The sequence below is a fragment of the Carcharhinus amblyrhynchos genome, chromosome 1, assembly GCF_965287045.1.
Source record: "Carcharhinus amblyrhynchos chromosome 1, sCarAmb.v2.hapA, whole genome shotgun sequence".
Taxonomy (NCBI): domain Eukaryota; kingdom Metazoa; phylum Chordata; class Chondrichthyes; order Carcharhiniformes; family Carcharhinidae; genus Carcharhinus; species Carcharhinus amblyrhynchos.
The window spans coordinates 47,571,956-47,587,326 of record NC_137324.1 but is presented as its reverse complement, the minus strand read 5'-3'; the positions used below and the strand labels follow the sequence as shown (position 1 = coordinate 47,587,326).

General features: G+C 41.4%; 1 protein-coding gene across 1 annotated transcript in view; it reads right to left on the bottom strand.

The window, feature by feature from the left end:
* slc45a2 (solute carrier family 45 member 2) overlaps positions 1–15,371 on the bottom strand; it is a 37,750-nt gene that overhangs the window by 12,549 nt on the left and 9,830 nt on the right. Inside the window, exons 4-5 of the mRNA XM_080197764.1 lie at positions 14,932–15,075; positions 12,284–12,407 (exon numbers count right to left, since the gene is read on the bottom strand). Coding sequence (XP_080053890.1) covers positions 12,284–12,407; positions 14,932–15,075 — 268 coding nt within the window. The remainder of the gene's footprint in view (positions 1–12,283; positions 12,408–14,931; positions 15,076–15,371) is intronic.

Here is a 15,371-nt window from a genome sequence, read left to right as displayed (position 1 = left end):
CCATCTCACCTAACCAGCATGTATTTGGACTGTGGGAGGAAACTGAGCACCCAGATGAAACCCATGCAAATACAGGGAGAACATGCAAACTGCACACAGACAGTGACCCAATTTGGGAATTGAACCCAGGTCTCTGGTGCTGTGAGGCAGCAACGCTAACCACTGTGCCGCCTCACATAATCAGAATTCATCAGAAATTTGAGATTTGATTATGTGAGCCCATTTCTCTTTTTGACAATGTTGGACATGTTTTGCCTTTACACACTTTCTGTTTGTAAACTTGCACATGTTACAGAGTTACAGCAATGCTACAGAGAAAATACTACCAAATAGTGGTATGCATTTTTCATATAACTGAAATTAAAGCATATGATTTTGATTATGCACTTTGGGGATGCTATGGATGGGATTTTCAGCTGCGCTCACCCCAAGACCAGAAAATTCCACCTGAGGTCAATGGGCATTTGCATGGTCCAGTCCTGCCTTTTATGATTTCTTTGGCAGGAGAGACAGGAAAATTCCACCCTATGATTCCATGATATGATGTACTCAGCAATAAAACACAAGGCCAGTGATGCTCAAGCTAGCATTGAGGAAAATGGGTATAGGTCATCTGTATATGTGGCAAAAGAACTTGCTGGAAGACACTGGATAAAGTTAACAGGCTCAGCAGGGAGACTTGCAGGGTCAACCATTGCATAAGAAGATCACCCTGAGTTCAGGGCTGAGAGATGAAGTTCCATCAAAAGGAACCTGATCACGTCAGCTTAATACAGGTAGTATTTAAGTCCAAACTGAATCTTGTGATTCATTGTAACCACCAAATAGTCAGTACTCTAACAAATGAAGTAAATGTTTATCAAGTATTTAAACAGATAACAAGAAGGTTACCAATGATTTAAGCTAAGTAAAGAGTGTTCATCAAGTGTTTTAAACATTAATAGAATGACTTGTACGAAAGTTCTCGCACTATTGCCTCTTTGTCCATCACAATAGTTGAGACCTTAGTCTGAGGGTCAACAGTGTCTTAGTATTCTGTGTTCTGTAAAATAATTTAAAAGTGAATAATGATTGATGCTTTTACTTCCTGGTTTACTGACTGTGAAAATTCTTCAATTTAATAAGCTATTCAGCTTGCCTGAAGACATCTTTGTTGATGGACACCAGAGCACTCTTATAGGTGGGACTAGATTGAAAGTCATGTCTGAATAGAGGAAATCAATGTCACAGAGTTTGCTGAATGTTTGTGGGTGGGGACGATACAGTAGCACCGTGGTTAGCATTGCTGCCGCACAGCGCCAGGAACCTGGGTTCGATTCCCGGCTTGGATCACTGTCTGTATGGAGTTTGCACGTTCTCCCCATGTCTGTGTGGGTTTCTTCCAGGTGCTCTGGTTTCCTCCCACATTCTGAAAGACGTGCAGGTTAGGTGCATTGACCCGAACAGGCGCTGGACTGTGGCGACTTGGGGAATTTCACAGTAACTTCATTGCAGTGTTAATGCAATGACTAATAAACAAACTTTACTTTAGGATTCATTAAGATTGACAGCGAGTGCCATAATTTTAACACTAACTGCAAAGTTTGAGCCATTAAATATACTTTCGTATACTTTGCATTGGGCCTATTTCAGAGTTGGGACATTTGAATTTAAACAGAAAGTGATATGAACCATAGCCCTATTGTTCTCCTGGTCTGTAAGGACCTATTGCAAGACATATTTTCCAAAGCAACTAGATTCACATTCCTTCCATCAAATGGCAATAATCTTCTAAAACAAAATAAGTTAGCCAAATGCCATCTAGTGGCTGTGAAGTTAAATTTTTCATGTGCAACATATATTTCATGGCAGAACTAAAGATTTCAGATTGAAAGAAATACCAAATATGCATTTAAAAAACGCCAAAAGTGAATTAAAGATGCCTCAATGGTTCCCCAACTTCAGCTACTAATCCTCCTATAGTACAAAAAGCTCCTCACTACCATAACATCATTATAAAGGGGAGATATTGGCATAGTGGCAAGACACTGGACTCGTAATTCAGAGACCCAAGCGGAATGTTCTGCAGACGTGGCAGCTGGTGGAATTTAAACTAATTTAATAAAATCTGGAATTAAAATTCTAGATACTAAAGGCATCAAGGAGAGCATTGGCATTGAGGATCAGCCATAATCACATTGAATGGCAGTGCAGGCTCAATGGGCTAAACAGCCTACTCCTGCTTCTATGTTTCCATATGTCAATAAGAATGTATTCCATGATATAGGAAACCTCTTAACCATTCTTTCCAATAAAATTTTTGCAAAATCTCATCTAATTCATTTCCCTGTTTCCTAAAATCTGTTCAGTCCAATCACATCCTCTGTTATACAGCAATACAGGAGGGAAACTGACTCTTCAGCCCAACCGGTCCATGCTGACCATGGTGCTCTCCCAGCTAGTCCCAATTGCCCATATCCCCCTAACCATTTCCTATCCATGCTCTTTTCCAAATGCTTTTTAAATGCTGCTATTGTACCTGCCTCAACCACTTCTGCTGGCAGCGACATATCAGCACTTTCACAAAACAGTATGGTACTGTCAACTCTTAGAGTCATTGAGGTTTACAGCACAGAAAAGGCTCTTCAGCTCAACACGTCTGTGCAAGTCAAAAACAACCATATAACTATTTTAATCCCATTTTCTAGCACTTACCCTGGTCACTGACCCTCCACCAAGAGGAAGAGTTCCTTCCTGTCTGCTCCATGCCTCTCATAATTTTATATATCTCAATCAGTCTCCTCTGCTCCAAGGAAAACAACTCCAGTCTAGCTAATCTCTCTTCTTAACTAAAATTCTCCAGCACAGGCAACATCCTGGTAAATCTCCTCTGCACCCTTTCTAGTCTTATCACATCCCTCCTATAATCCAGAACTGCACACAATAATCTAGCTGTGGCCTAACCAATGTTTTACAGTTCCAGCAGTTCCAACATTTTATAAAATTCCAAGTCTTAAAGATGCCGACATTAAGACTTGAATAGCAGGTTAGTTGCATTCTAATCAGTAATCTGTAAACTGTCTGCGCTGTTATATGCTCTGTCTGAGGCCAGAACTCTCCATTCAATCAAGCCAGCTGCTTTGTCCTGATGGTGTCAAGCTTCTTGAGTGTTGTTGGGGCTGCACCCATCCAGGCAAGTGGGAAGTGTTCCATCACATTCCTGACGTGTGCAGCATAGATGGTGGATAGGCTCTGGGCAGTCAGGAGGTGAGTTACTCGCTGCAGTTTTCCTAGCCTCTGACCTTGTAGCCAATGTGTTTATGTGGTGACTCCTGCTGAATTTCTGGTCAATGGTAACCCCAAGGATGTTACAGTGGGGGAATTCAGTAATGGTTACACCATACTGTAACCACTACTGTATCCAGTTCTGATCAAGATACTAGAAAGAGTTTCAAATGCTTGAAGTTGTGCATAGAATAATAAGGTTCCTTTCTTGGTTGTTTTTTTTAAGTTAATTTGTTAATGTCAGAAGTAGACTTACATTAACACTGCAGTGAAACTATTGTGAAACTTCTCTAGTCGCCACACTCTGGTGCCTGTTTGGGTACACTGAAGGAGAACTTAGCATGGCCATGCACCTAACCAGCACATCTTTTGGACTGTGAGAGGAAACCGTAGCAGCTGGAGGAAACGCACTCAGAGATGGGGAGAACATGCAGACTCCGCACAGACAGTGGCCCAAACCAGGAATCAAACCTGGATCCTTGTTGCTGTGAGGCTGTCGTGCTAACCACTGTGTCACCGTGCCATCCCATTAACACATTGTCATTGTGTTCTGTTATGAGAAGAGTTTTGAGAGAGGAGGAGATTCTTTAGCCAGAGGGTGGTGACTCTGGAAGTCATTGCCACAGAAGGCTGTGGAGGCCCGGTCACTGAGTATTTTTAAGACAGAGAAAAAAGAGGTTCTTGATTGGTAACGGGATCAAAGGTTACAGGGAAAAGGTGGGAGGATGGTGTTGAGAAATTTATCAGCCATGATTGAATGGTGGAGCAGACTCAATGGGCTGAACGGCCTAATTCCACTCCTATATCTTATGGTCTTATGGCAGTATTGAGAATTTATCCTAAGAACAGTTCTAAATGCTGGAGCGACTGTTGAAAGCTCTGATCAACAGTATGCTTATAAATATCAATTGTAATCTAGTACTACTCCATTTCACTGTAATTTATAGCCCTACCCAATTCTACCCAATGGTTAAGTAACCGTTTTAGCCTGATTAATATCTGATTTATGTATGGTATTTCCTCATCCAGGAAGATTGAAGGCGTAATGGGAATATATATAAATTTGAAAATGCATCTCAGATAATTTGAATAATTGCTAGCCTTGTACACTTTGCAGAGGTGAAAGATATTTTTTAAACTAGTCCCTTCTCTTTGTATTTTTTCAAAAATTCTTCCGACTTCTATCAATCAAAAACTACAAGTCATGCAAAAATACTACAAAATAGCAGCATTACGACCTGTAAAGTCATCACACTGTCTTCACCAAACTCAATAGTAACACAGTGACAGCTTTATTCAGGAAGCAGGACAAAGTCAATCCAGCAAATTGTGCTAATAAGAACATAAGGACATAAGAGCTAGGAGAGGAGTAGGCCATCAGACCCCTCGAGCCTGCTCCGCCATTCAATAAGATCATGGCTGATCTTTTTGTGGACTCAGTTCCACTTACCCACCCACTCACCATAACCCTTAATTCCTTTACTGTTCAAAAATGTATCTATCTTTGCCTTAAAAACATTCAATGAGGTAGCCTCAACTGCTTTACTGGGCAGGGAATTCCACAGATTCACAACGTTTTGCATGAAAAAGTTCCTCCTCAACTCAGTCCTAAATCTGCTTCCCCTTATTTTAAGGCTATACCTCCTAGTTCTAGTTTCACAACTTTTATCTATTCCCTTCATAATCTTGTATGTTTCGATAAGATCTCCCCTCATTCTTTTGAATTCCAAAGAGCATAGCCCTAGTCTACTCAGTCTCTCCTCATAAGCCAACCCTCTCAACTCCAGAATCAACCTAGTGGATCTCCTCTGTACCCCCCTCCAGTGCCAGTATATCCTTTCTCAAGTAAGGAGGCCAAGACTGTACACAGGTGTGGCCTCACCAGCACCTTATACAGCTGCAACATAGCCTCACTGTTTTTAAACTCCATTCCTCTAGCAATGAAGGACAAAATTCCATTTTCCTTCTTAATTACCTGCTGCACCTGTAAACCAACTTCTTGAGATTCCTATACAAGGACACCCAGGTCTGCCTGTATAGCAGCATGCTGCAATTTTTTATCATTTAAATAATAGTCCATTTTGCTGTTATTCCTACCAAAATGGATGACCTCACATTTACCAACATTGTACTCCATCTGCCAGACCCTCGCCCACTCACTTAGACTATCTATATCCCTTTGCAGACTTTCAGCGTCCTCTGCACACTTTGCTCTGCCACTCATCTTCGTGTCATCTGAGAATTTTGACACACTTAACCTGGTCCCCAACTCCAAATTATCTATGTAAATCATAAACAATTGTGGTCCCAACGCTGATCATTGATGCATACCACGAGTCACTGATCGCCAACCAGAAAAATATGCATTTACCCTCACTCTTTGTTTTCTGTTAGTTAACCAATCCTCTATCCATGCTAATACATTACCCATAATACTGTGCATCTTTATCTGATGTAGCAGTCTTTGGCACGGCACCTTGTCAAATGCCTTCTGGCTATCCAGATATACCATATTCATGGGTTCTCCATTGTCTACTGCACATGTAATGTTCTCAAATAATTCCACCAAATTAGTCAAACATGACCTTCCCTTCATGAACCCATGCTGTGTCTTACCAACGGGACAATTTATATCCAGATGTCTTGATATTTCTTCCTTGATGATAGAATTAAGCATTTTCCCTACTACAGACGTTAAGCTACCCAGCCTATAGTTACCCGCCTTTTGTCTACCTCCTTTTTTAAACAGTGGCATCACATTTGTTGTTTTCCAATCTGTGGGAACTACCCCAGAGTCCAGCGAATTTTGGTAAATTACCACTAGTGCATTTGCTATTTCTCCTGCCATCTCTTTTAGTATCCTGGGATGCATTCCATCAGGACCAGGAGACTCTTCCCAAGGACTTTAGCCCCATTAACTTGCCCAACACTATGTCTTTCCTGATAATGATAGTTCCTAGGTCCTCACCTGCCATAGCCTTCTTGTCATCAATTTTTGGCATATTATTTGTGTCTTCCACTGTGAAGACCGATACAAAATACCTGTTCACTGCCTCAGCCATTTTCTCATTTCCAGTTATTATATCCCCTTCTCATGCTCTAAGGGAATAATGTTTACTTTAGCCACTCTTTTTTGTTTTATATATTTGTAGAAACTTTTCCTGTTTTTATACTCTGAGCTATCCATCTTACTTTTCTTTATTGCTTTTCTCATGGCTTTCTGCTGACCTTTAAAGATTTCTCAATCCTTTAGGTTCCCACTAATCTTTGCCACTTTGCATGCATTTTCATTCAATTTGATACTCTCCTTTATTTCCTTAGGTATCCATGGCTGATTATCTCTTTTTCTATAGTCCTTCCTTATCACTGGTATATACTTTTGCTGAGCACTGTGAAAGATTGCTTTGAAAGTCCTCCACTGTTCCTCAATTGTCTCACCATAAAGTTTTTGCTCCCAGTCTACCTTAGCCAACCCCTCCTCATCTCTTTGTAGTCTCCTTTGTTTAACACTGGTATTGGATTTTACCTTCTCACGCTCCGTCTGTATTTTAAATTCGACTGTACTGTGATCGCTTTTTCCAAGAGGATCCCTAACTGCTAGAACATTAATTATTCCCATCTCATTACACAGGACCAGATCTAGGATAGCTTGCTCCCTTGTAGGTTCCATTACATACTGTTCAAGGAAGCTATCACGGATACATTCTATGAACTCCTCCTCAAGGCTGTCTTGACCGACTTGGTTTGACCAATTGACATGTAGATTAAAATTCCCCATGATAATTGCTGGTAATTATTGCATCAGTCTGTTTTTGATCATCAGCACAAGGTTGTTGACAGTGCTGTCAATTGCCACAAATATCTGCTCACTGATTATCAGTTTCAGATCCTCCACCATTACCCAGTTCCTGATCTTATTACAGCCTCAATCCAAACACAGATAACAGAGGTGAGGTGAGTGCAACCACCCCGACATTAAGAAAGCCTTTGACAAAATGTGGCATCAAGGAACGCTAGCAAAACTAAAGCCAACGGGAGCGAGGAGGAAAAAGTTCTGCTGTTTGGAGTTACACCTCGCACAAAGCGAAATTGTTGTGATTATTGGAGGTCAATCATCTTCTCAGTTCCAGGACAACTCAGTATGAGAGCCTCTCAGGGCAATGTCCCAAGTACAACCATCTTCAGCTGCTTCATCAATAATTTTCCTTCCTTCCTAAGGTCAGAAGTGAGGATATTCATTGATGATTGTGCAATGTTCAGCACCATTTACAACTCTTTAGATACTGAAGCAACCTATGTAGACATGCAGCAAGACCCGAACAACTATTCAAGCTCAGGCAAGTAACATTTGTGCCATACAAATGCCAGGGACAATGACCATCTCTAACAAGAGTGAATCTAATCATTTCCTTTGACATTCCATGGCATCACCATTGCTGAATCCTTCGCTATCTACATCCTGGGGGCTATCATTAACCAAAAACTGAACTGAACTAGCTATATAAATATTATCCCTGCAACAGCAGCTCAAAAGTTAGGAATCATGCAGCAAGTAACTTGTTACCTAACAACCAAAGTCTGTCCACCATCTACAAGGCACAAGACAGAGTGTGACGGAATATTCTCCATTGAGTACTCCACCGAGTGCCCCACTGAATGCCCCACCGAGTGCCCCAACTAACTGCTCCACCGAGTGCTCCTGGCTCAGGGCAGCTCCAGAAACATTCAGGAAGATCAACACCTCCCACGACAAAGCAGCTCACTTGCTTGGCACCCCATCCTGTACCTTTAATATTCACTACCTCTATCACAGATGCAAAATGGTAACAGAGTGTACCATCTACACAATGCACTGGAACAATTCACACATCCCTTCTGGCAGCATCTTCCAATACCCATGACCTCTACCACCTAGAAGGACAAGGTCATCAAATGCATGGAAACACCACCACCTGTAACTTCCCCATCAAGCCACACCCCACTCTGATTTTGAACTACGTTGCCTTCCATTCATTGTCATTGGATCAAAATCCTGGAACTTCTTTCCTAACAGCACTAAGTGTTCCTACAACACATGGACAGCAGCAATTTAAGAAGGCAGCTCACCACCATCTTCTCATAGGTAAATAGCGATGAGCAATAAATGCTGGCTTAGTTAGCAAAGCCCACATCCCCTGAACATATAGTAGTGTGGCCCCTTAAGGAGGAGGGACATTTCCCGAGTGCAAATTGATCAGTCCAGATCCTATGTATTGCCATAGTGGGGAGTTGAACCAATCAGCAGAACAGTACATACCACAAGTCGAGGAGGGACTAGCAGTTGGAGCTAGGGAATCGCGTTGAGCAGCCGTAGTTTACTCTGACCTTGTTGTACATATTAGTCTTATTGATTGGTAAGAAAGCCTTTGTTGATTCAAGCCACATCAAGTCACCCATTAGCCCGCAAACAAATATAGAAAATTCAGGAGAAGGCTTTGACCTATTTAGTGCCCTTATCTGCAATGTTCTTTTGATGCATTTGTGTTAAATATCCCAAAAGCTTTTCTTCTTCAGTTCTGAATCCTTCAACAGCCTTTTAAAATTTAAATTTTATTTATTATTGCCAGAAGCAGGCTAACATTAAAGCAAATAGGATTGAGTAATGGGAAGAATTCACCGATTATCAGGATAAGCTTCTTGAATGTGGAACTGAGAAAATGGTAAGTAGTCATTACTGACAGGCTGGAAGGTCAATGTGGGGAATTGTGATAAGGGCAAATCACAAGATGAATATTTTCTGTGAAAATTCCTAGTTGCCACACTCCGAGACCTGCTTCTCAGGAAGAAGTTAACATGGCCAGTGCACCTAACCAGCATGCCTTTTGGACTGTGGGAGAAAACTGCAGCACCCGGAGGAAACCAACACAGACATGGGGAGAAAGTGAAGACTAGGCACCGACAGTGACCCTAACTGGGAATCGAACTGGTTCTCTGGTACTGTGAAGCAGCGTGCTGACCACTGTGCCATCCTGAGGCCCGATGAATTCCTTCATCTTGTGATTTGCCCTTATCACACTTCCCCATATTGACCTTCCAGTCTGTCAGTAATGACTATTTACCATTTTCTCAGTTCCACCTTCAAGAAGCTTATCCTCATATTCGGTGAATTCTTCTGATTATTCAATCCTATTTGCTTTCACAACTTTCAATGTTATCGGCCATGTTTTGATGCTTTCCTCCCATTCCCAGTGACCTTTCCTATCTATTACTCCAAGAAATCTTTGAGTGTTGGGTGCTTAGAAATACAGGTTTACGCTTGTTCACAGAAAATGGAGCTTTCAACAACATTTCTCTCTGAGCACTTGTAATGCCTCCTCTTGTCATATTAATAGTGATGTGGATGGTGTCTATGAAAATGTGTGTCCAAAACTTAAAATTACGGAGGCAGAGAAAATGCAATATCAGTACTGCAATTTAATAAGATACTAGTGCTGTAAATTCTATCAATTGAAATAATTAAATAGGACTTAAACAGAAAATACATTTCCATTAACTTTGCTTTAACTTTATGTTGTTAACTTTCTAGCTGTAACATAGCTTGGTATGGCTCCTGCTCTGCCCAAGACAGCAAAGAACTACAAAAGGTCATGAATGTAGCCCAATCCAACACCCAAACCAAGCTCCCATCCATTGACTCTGTCTACACTTCCCATTGCCTTGGCAAAGCAGCCAGCATCATTAAGGACCCCACACACCCTGGATATTCTCTTTTCCACAGGAAAAAGATACAAGAGTCTGAGGTCATGTACCAACCAACTCAAAAACAGCTTCTTCCCTGCTGCCATCAGACTTTTGAATGGACCTACCTTGCATTAAGTTGATCTTTCTCTACACCCTAGCTATGACTGTAACATTACATTCTGCACACTTGTTTTCTTCTCTGTGAATAGTATGTTTTGTCTGTACAGTATGCAAGAAATAATACTTTTCACTTTTTGCTAAATGCATGTGACAATAATAAATCAAATCAAATGTTAATAAATGACAGAATGATGGATATTGGATTGGAATTCCTTCAAATGACAGAGAATGCAAATCACCAATTATTAATCAAAATGAATGAAGATATGGCAGAATGTAACATATTGAGCCAAAAGAGTAAAAAAGAATGATTCTTATAAAATTGATAGAACAAAGAACAGGAACAGGCCCTTTGGCTCTCCAAGCTTGTGGCAATCACATTTACCTATCTAAACCAACCGCTTATATTCCTTTATTCCCCATTTGTTCATATGTCTATCAAGATATAGCTGATTTAACTGCCTCACGTGGCAGTGCATTCCAGCCTCCATTACCTTCTGTGTAAAAGAACTTACCCCATACATCTCCACTGAACCTTCGCCCCACTTATCTTGAACTTGTGCCCTCTTGTAATTGTCATTTCCGCCCTGGGAAAAGTTTCCAACTGTTCACCTTATCTGTCCCTCTCAAAAGTTTATTAACTTCTATCAGGTCATCCCTCAGGGTCCTTTTTCTTTCTGGGGAGAACAATCCCAGTTTATTCAATTCCTTCTCATAACTAATACCAGGCAACATCCAAGTAAATCTTTTCTGCACCCTCTCCAAAACCTTCATGTCTTTCTTGTAGTGTGATGACCAGAGTTGGATACAGTATTCCAAATGTGGCCTAACCAACATTTTATACAACTGTGACATAATTTGTCAACTTTTATACTCGATGTCCCATCTGATGAAGGCAAGCATGCCACATCCTTTCTTCACCACTATTTATGCCTGTGCTGCCACTTTTAAGGATCTTTGGACCTGCACTCCCAGATCTCTGTATGTGTCTATGCTCCAGATTGTTCTGCCACTTCTTTTATAACTCCCACCTAAGTTGGATCTACCAAAATGAATCACCTCACATTTATCTGGATTCAGTTCCATTTATCATTTCTCCACCCAGTTTTCCAGTCTACCTATATTCTGCTGTATTCTCTGACAATCTTCATCACTATCTGCAACTCCACCAATCTATCATCTGCAAACTTGCTAATCAGACCAGCAATGTTTTCTTCCAAGTTGTTTATATTACAAACAGCAGAGGTCCTAGCACTGATCCCTGTGGAACACCACTAGCTACAGAGCTCCATTCAGAAAAACATCCTTCCACTGCTACTCTCTGTCTTCAATGGCTGAACCAGTCTGAATGGTCTTGTTAGCGACAGACAGCATGGTTTTGTATGAGGGAGATAATGCCTCAGTAATTTGATTGAGTTTTTTGAGGAGGTGACAAAAATGATTGACAAGAGAAGGGCCTCGTATGTTGTCTACATGGACTTTGGTAAGGAATTTGACAAGATCCCTCATGACAGGCTGGTGCAAAAGATTAAATCTCACAGGATCGGGGTGAACTAGCTGGATGGATTCAGAACTCATTTAGCCATAGAAGACAGAAAGTAGCAGTGGAAGGAGCCTTGTTACCCTTCTTAAATAACAGGACAACATTGGCAACTAGTGAGGACTGGAGGATAGCTAATGAAGAAACAAAGAGGCCCAGCAATTTCATCTCTTGTCATCTCAGTAATCTGGGATAGGTGCCATCTGGCCCTGGGGGTTTGCCTACCTTAATGCTTTTTAATTCACCTAACACTTCCTCCTTCATAATGATGGCTTGTTCTAAAGGGTTTATATACCGTTCCATGATACCATCAATTAACGTGTCCCTCTCCTTTGTGAATACCAATGCAAAGAACTTATTAAGGATCTCACTCACTTCCTTTGGTTCTACACACAATTGTCCTCCTTTGTCCTTAAGTGGACCAACTCTTTCTCTAGCTACCCTCTTGTTCCTAATATATGTATAAAGCATTCAATTCACATTCACATTCAATCCCAGTTATGAATATTAATAGCTGCTAACCGATGGATTAACATATTTAGGTAAGAGCTCTCCTCAAACAGGAAAGAGTCGTAACAGTCATTCTCAATATCATTAAAATAAAGCGGAAGAGTGAAATATTCCATCTGAAAGACTTACATGAATAAACTGCTGAAAAAATGGCATTAATGCACAAACCCCAGCATCCGATTTCAACACCTCGCTCATATATGATATATGAAGTAGAGTTGTGATCTGCATAAGGATTCCCATGATATACCACCTGAAAAATTTAAGTAAAGGGATTCAGTCAAAATATTATAAAAACACAAACATGTGGTGCTGTTTCTCTTCATGAGCAAAATCAGAAATATGGAGAGCAATTTTTTTATTAAAGACTTAAAAGGCATGATTATTGGATTCAACAAGGATTAGTGTATGTAACTCATGCTCAAACTAACGACCATAGCTCTTGCCCTCATCTACTCAATTGCAGAGCATTGTGCACCGGTATAGCACAACTCATCCTGCACCAGCCTTGTAAATACCCCACTCAACACAACAATGCATTTCATTTCAGGTATCCTCGTGTCTGAGGGTGTGGGTGTGTGGGTGTATGGGTGTATGGGTGTGTGTGCGTGAGTGCATCTTGGAAAAGTGTCAGGATCTGACTGAAAACCGTTGGGTTTTAGCTCCAGATCTTTTGACACACTGGGCCCTATTTTGCCATTTTGATTCTAAGTGCTGGGCAGACTTGAAACTGGGAGTGTTTCAGACCCGACTTTTAGACCCATTCTGAGGCGCCCCTATTTGCACTCTGCATCAGCAATTCTACTGGTGCGGGATGAGTTGTGCTACACTGGTGCACAATCCTCTGCAGTTGAGTAGATGAAGGCAACAGCTATGGCCCCTCGTTTCAGTTATTTTCATTCATCCTATTTGGATCCCATAATCATGCTTTTTCATGTTTAATAAGATATCTGCCCTCAATATTTTTGATTATATTCAGGCAGAAGCCTATGGGCAGGGACTAATGTGCCTGAAATCCTGCAGCTTCTGTCAGTACTTCCAACCATGTACGTGCAGATAAAAATATGATAGACTTCTGCTCCCCTACCATATCCTTCCCGGGCCACATAATGCCTCTCCCTGGCCCTCACAGACATTGCCCCACCCCACAATGTTACTGACATCCTTATCCCCCAGCCCCCCGCCTCCCAGACTGATCACGGGCCCTTCCCCAACTCCCCCTCCCCGCCATGATCTCAGGCAGGGTGGCAGCAGACGCCCCTGCCCCAACACTGATCTCAGGCAGAGTGGCAGCGGGCCGTCTCTTAGCCCCCACCCCACCCCAACTGATCTCGAGCAGAGTGGCAGCAGCAGCAACCGCCCCCCCCCCAAAGTAGAGTGGCAACGGACCCACCTCCCCCACACTGATCTCAAGCAGAGAACCATCGGACGCTAGGCACCTTACTCCTCACTAACTGCAGCGCCCAGATCACACTTCTATGGAGTATATTTGTTTTGCGCTGACTCTGAATGTGGTGGTAAAGGGGGAAGTGCTGGTAAAATTGGGTGTGCAGCTGATTAAGTCAATTTAAATGCATGCAAATGCATTTAAATGGCCAAAGCGTCCATTTGGGGCGCTGTCCCGGTCACGGTCGTTTTCGGGCCTTGATAAAGGGGGAACCAGTGTGGAGGCAGGCATGGATCGCACTGCTTGCATCATGCCTGATTTTACCAAGTTTTCATGCCTGAAAAGTTTAAACGGAATATTAGGGGGGCTTCTTCACACAGAGTGGTGGGAGTGAGTCTCCCCTCAGCCTCTGTATTTTCAGTGAAAACAATCCTAGTTTATTCAACCTCTCCTCTTAGCTAACACCCTCGAGACCAAACAACACACTGGTGAACCTTCTTTACAATCTTCCAAATCCTTCCAACAGTGTGGTGACCAGAACTGCACGCAATGCTCCAGATGTGGCCTAACCAAGGTTTTATGTAGCTGCAAAACGATTTCCCAACTCTTCTACTCAAAGCCTGGGCTGATGAAGGCAGCATGCCATTTGCTTTCTTAATCACCTTGAGCATCTATATTGCTGCTTTTAGGGAAATGTGAACCTGCACACCCAGGTCCCTCTGTATGTTAATGTTCCTAAGGGTTCTGCCATTTACAGTATAATTCACACCTAAATTTGATCCTCCAAAATGCATCACCTTGCATTTGTCTGGATTAAACTCCATCTTCCATTTCTGTGCCCAAGTCTCCAATCTATCTAAATCCTGTTAAATCTTCTGACAATCCCCGGCACTATCAGCAACTCCACCAATCTTCGTGTCATTGGCAAACTTAATAATCAGACCCCCTACATTTTGCTCCTGATCATTCATATATACTATGAACGTTCTTCCTAACAACAGCATGGGTGTACCTGCACAACTTGGATAGTAGTAGTTCAAGAAGATGGCTCAAAACTACCTTCTCAAGGGCAATTAAGAATGGGCAATAAATGCAGGCTTTGCCAAGAAAGAATAAGAAGAACAATACAGTTTGTGAGACCTTGTTGTCTATAAAACGCTGCTGTTAATACATTGGTACTTTGAGCATCCTGAAGATGTGAAATGGCTCCAACTGAATGCATGTAGGCAAAGCAACTGCATACCTACACAGAATGACACATCCATAGGGATGAAAAATACAATTTGGTATTGATTTACTTTTTTGTTAACAAATGTTTATATTAAATATCAGACAAAAATGTCAGAAAGTAATTCAAAATAAAAGATCAGCCAATGCCACATTTTTTTACCTGCCCCGTGAAGTCAGTGAAGAACAGCATAGTTGAGAGAAATGCTGTCCATCCTATGAGGTGACTGACACACAAAAAACGGTAATGAGAAGGCATACTGAACAGAGCTTTAATCAGTGACTTCAGGGTTATATGTCTTAATACCTGAAAACAAATGTGAAAATATATTAGTATCGCTTAATTCTCTTTCATCAATAAACCAATGTTGTTAGTGTTAACTTTCAGAGATCCTTTACAAGATGTCGATACACAAGTTGCGGAGAGGTTCTACTGATGCTACTAAAAATCTAAAAATATTTTATGGAGTTGTAAGCCATTTGTGTATGAACAGAAAAATAATATCCTCCTATCTTTATAAGTACTTACCTGATCCATAGTGTACACAATTATTTTTGAGCTTATAGTTTCAATTGGGTTTTGCCTCAATACAATTTTGATCG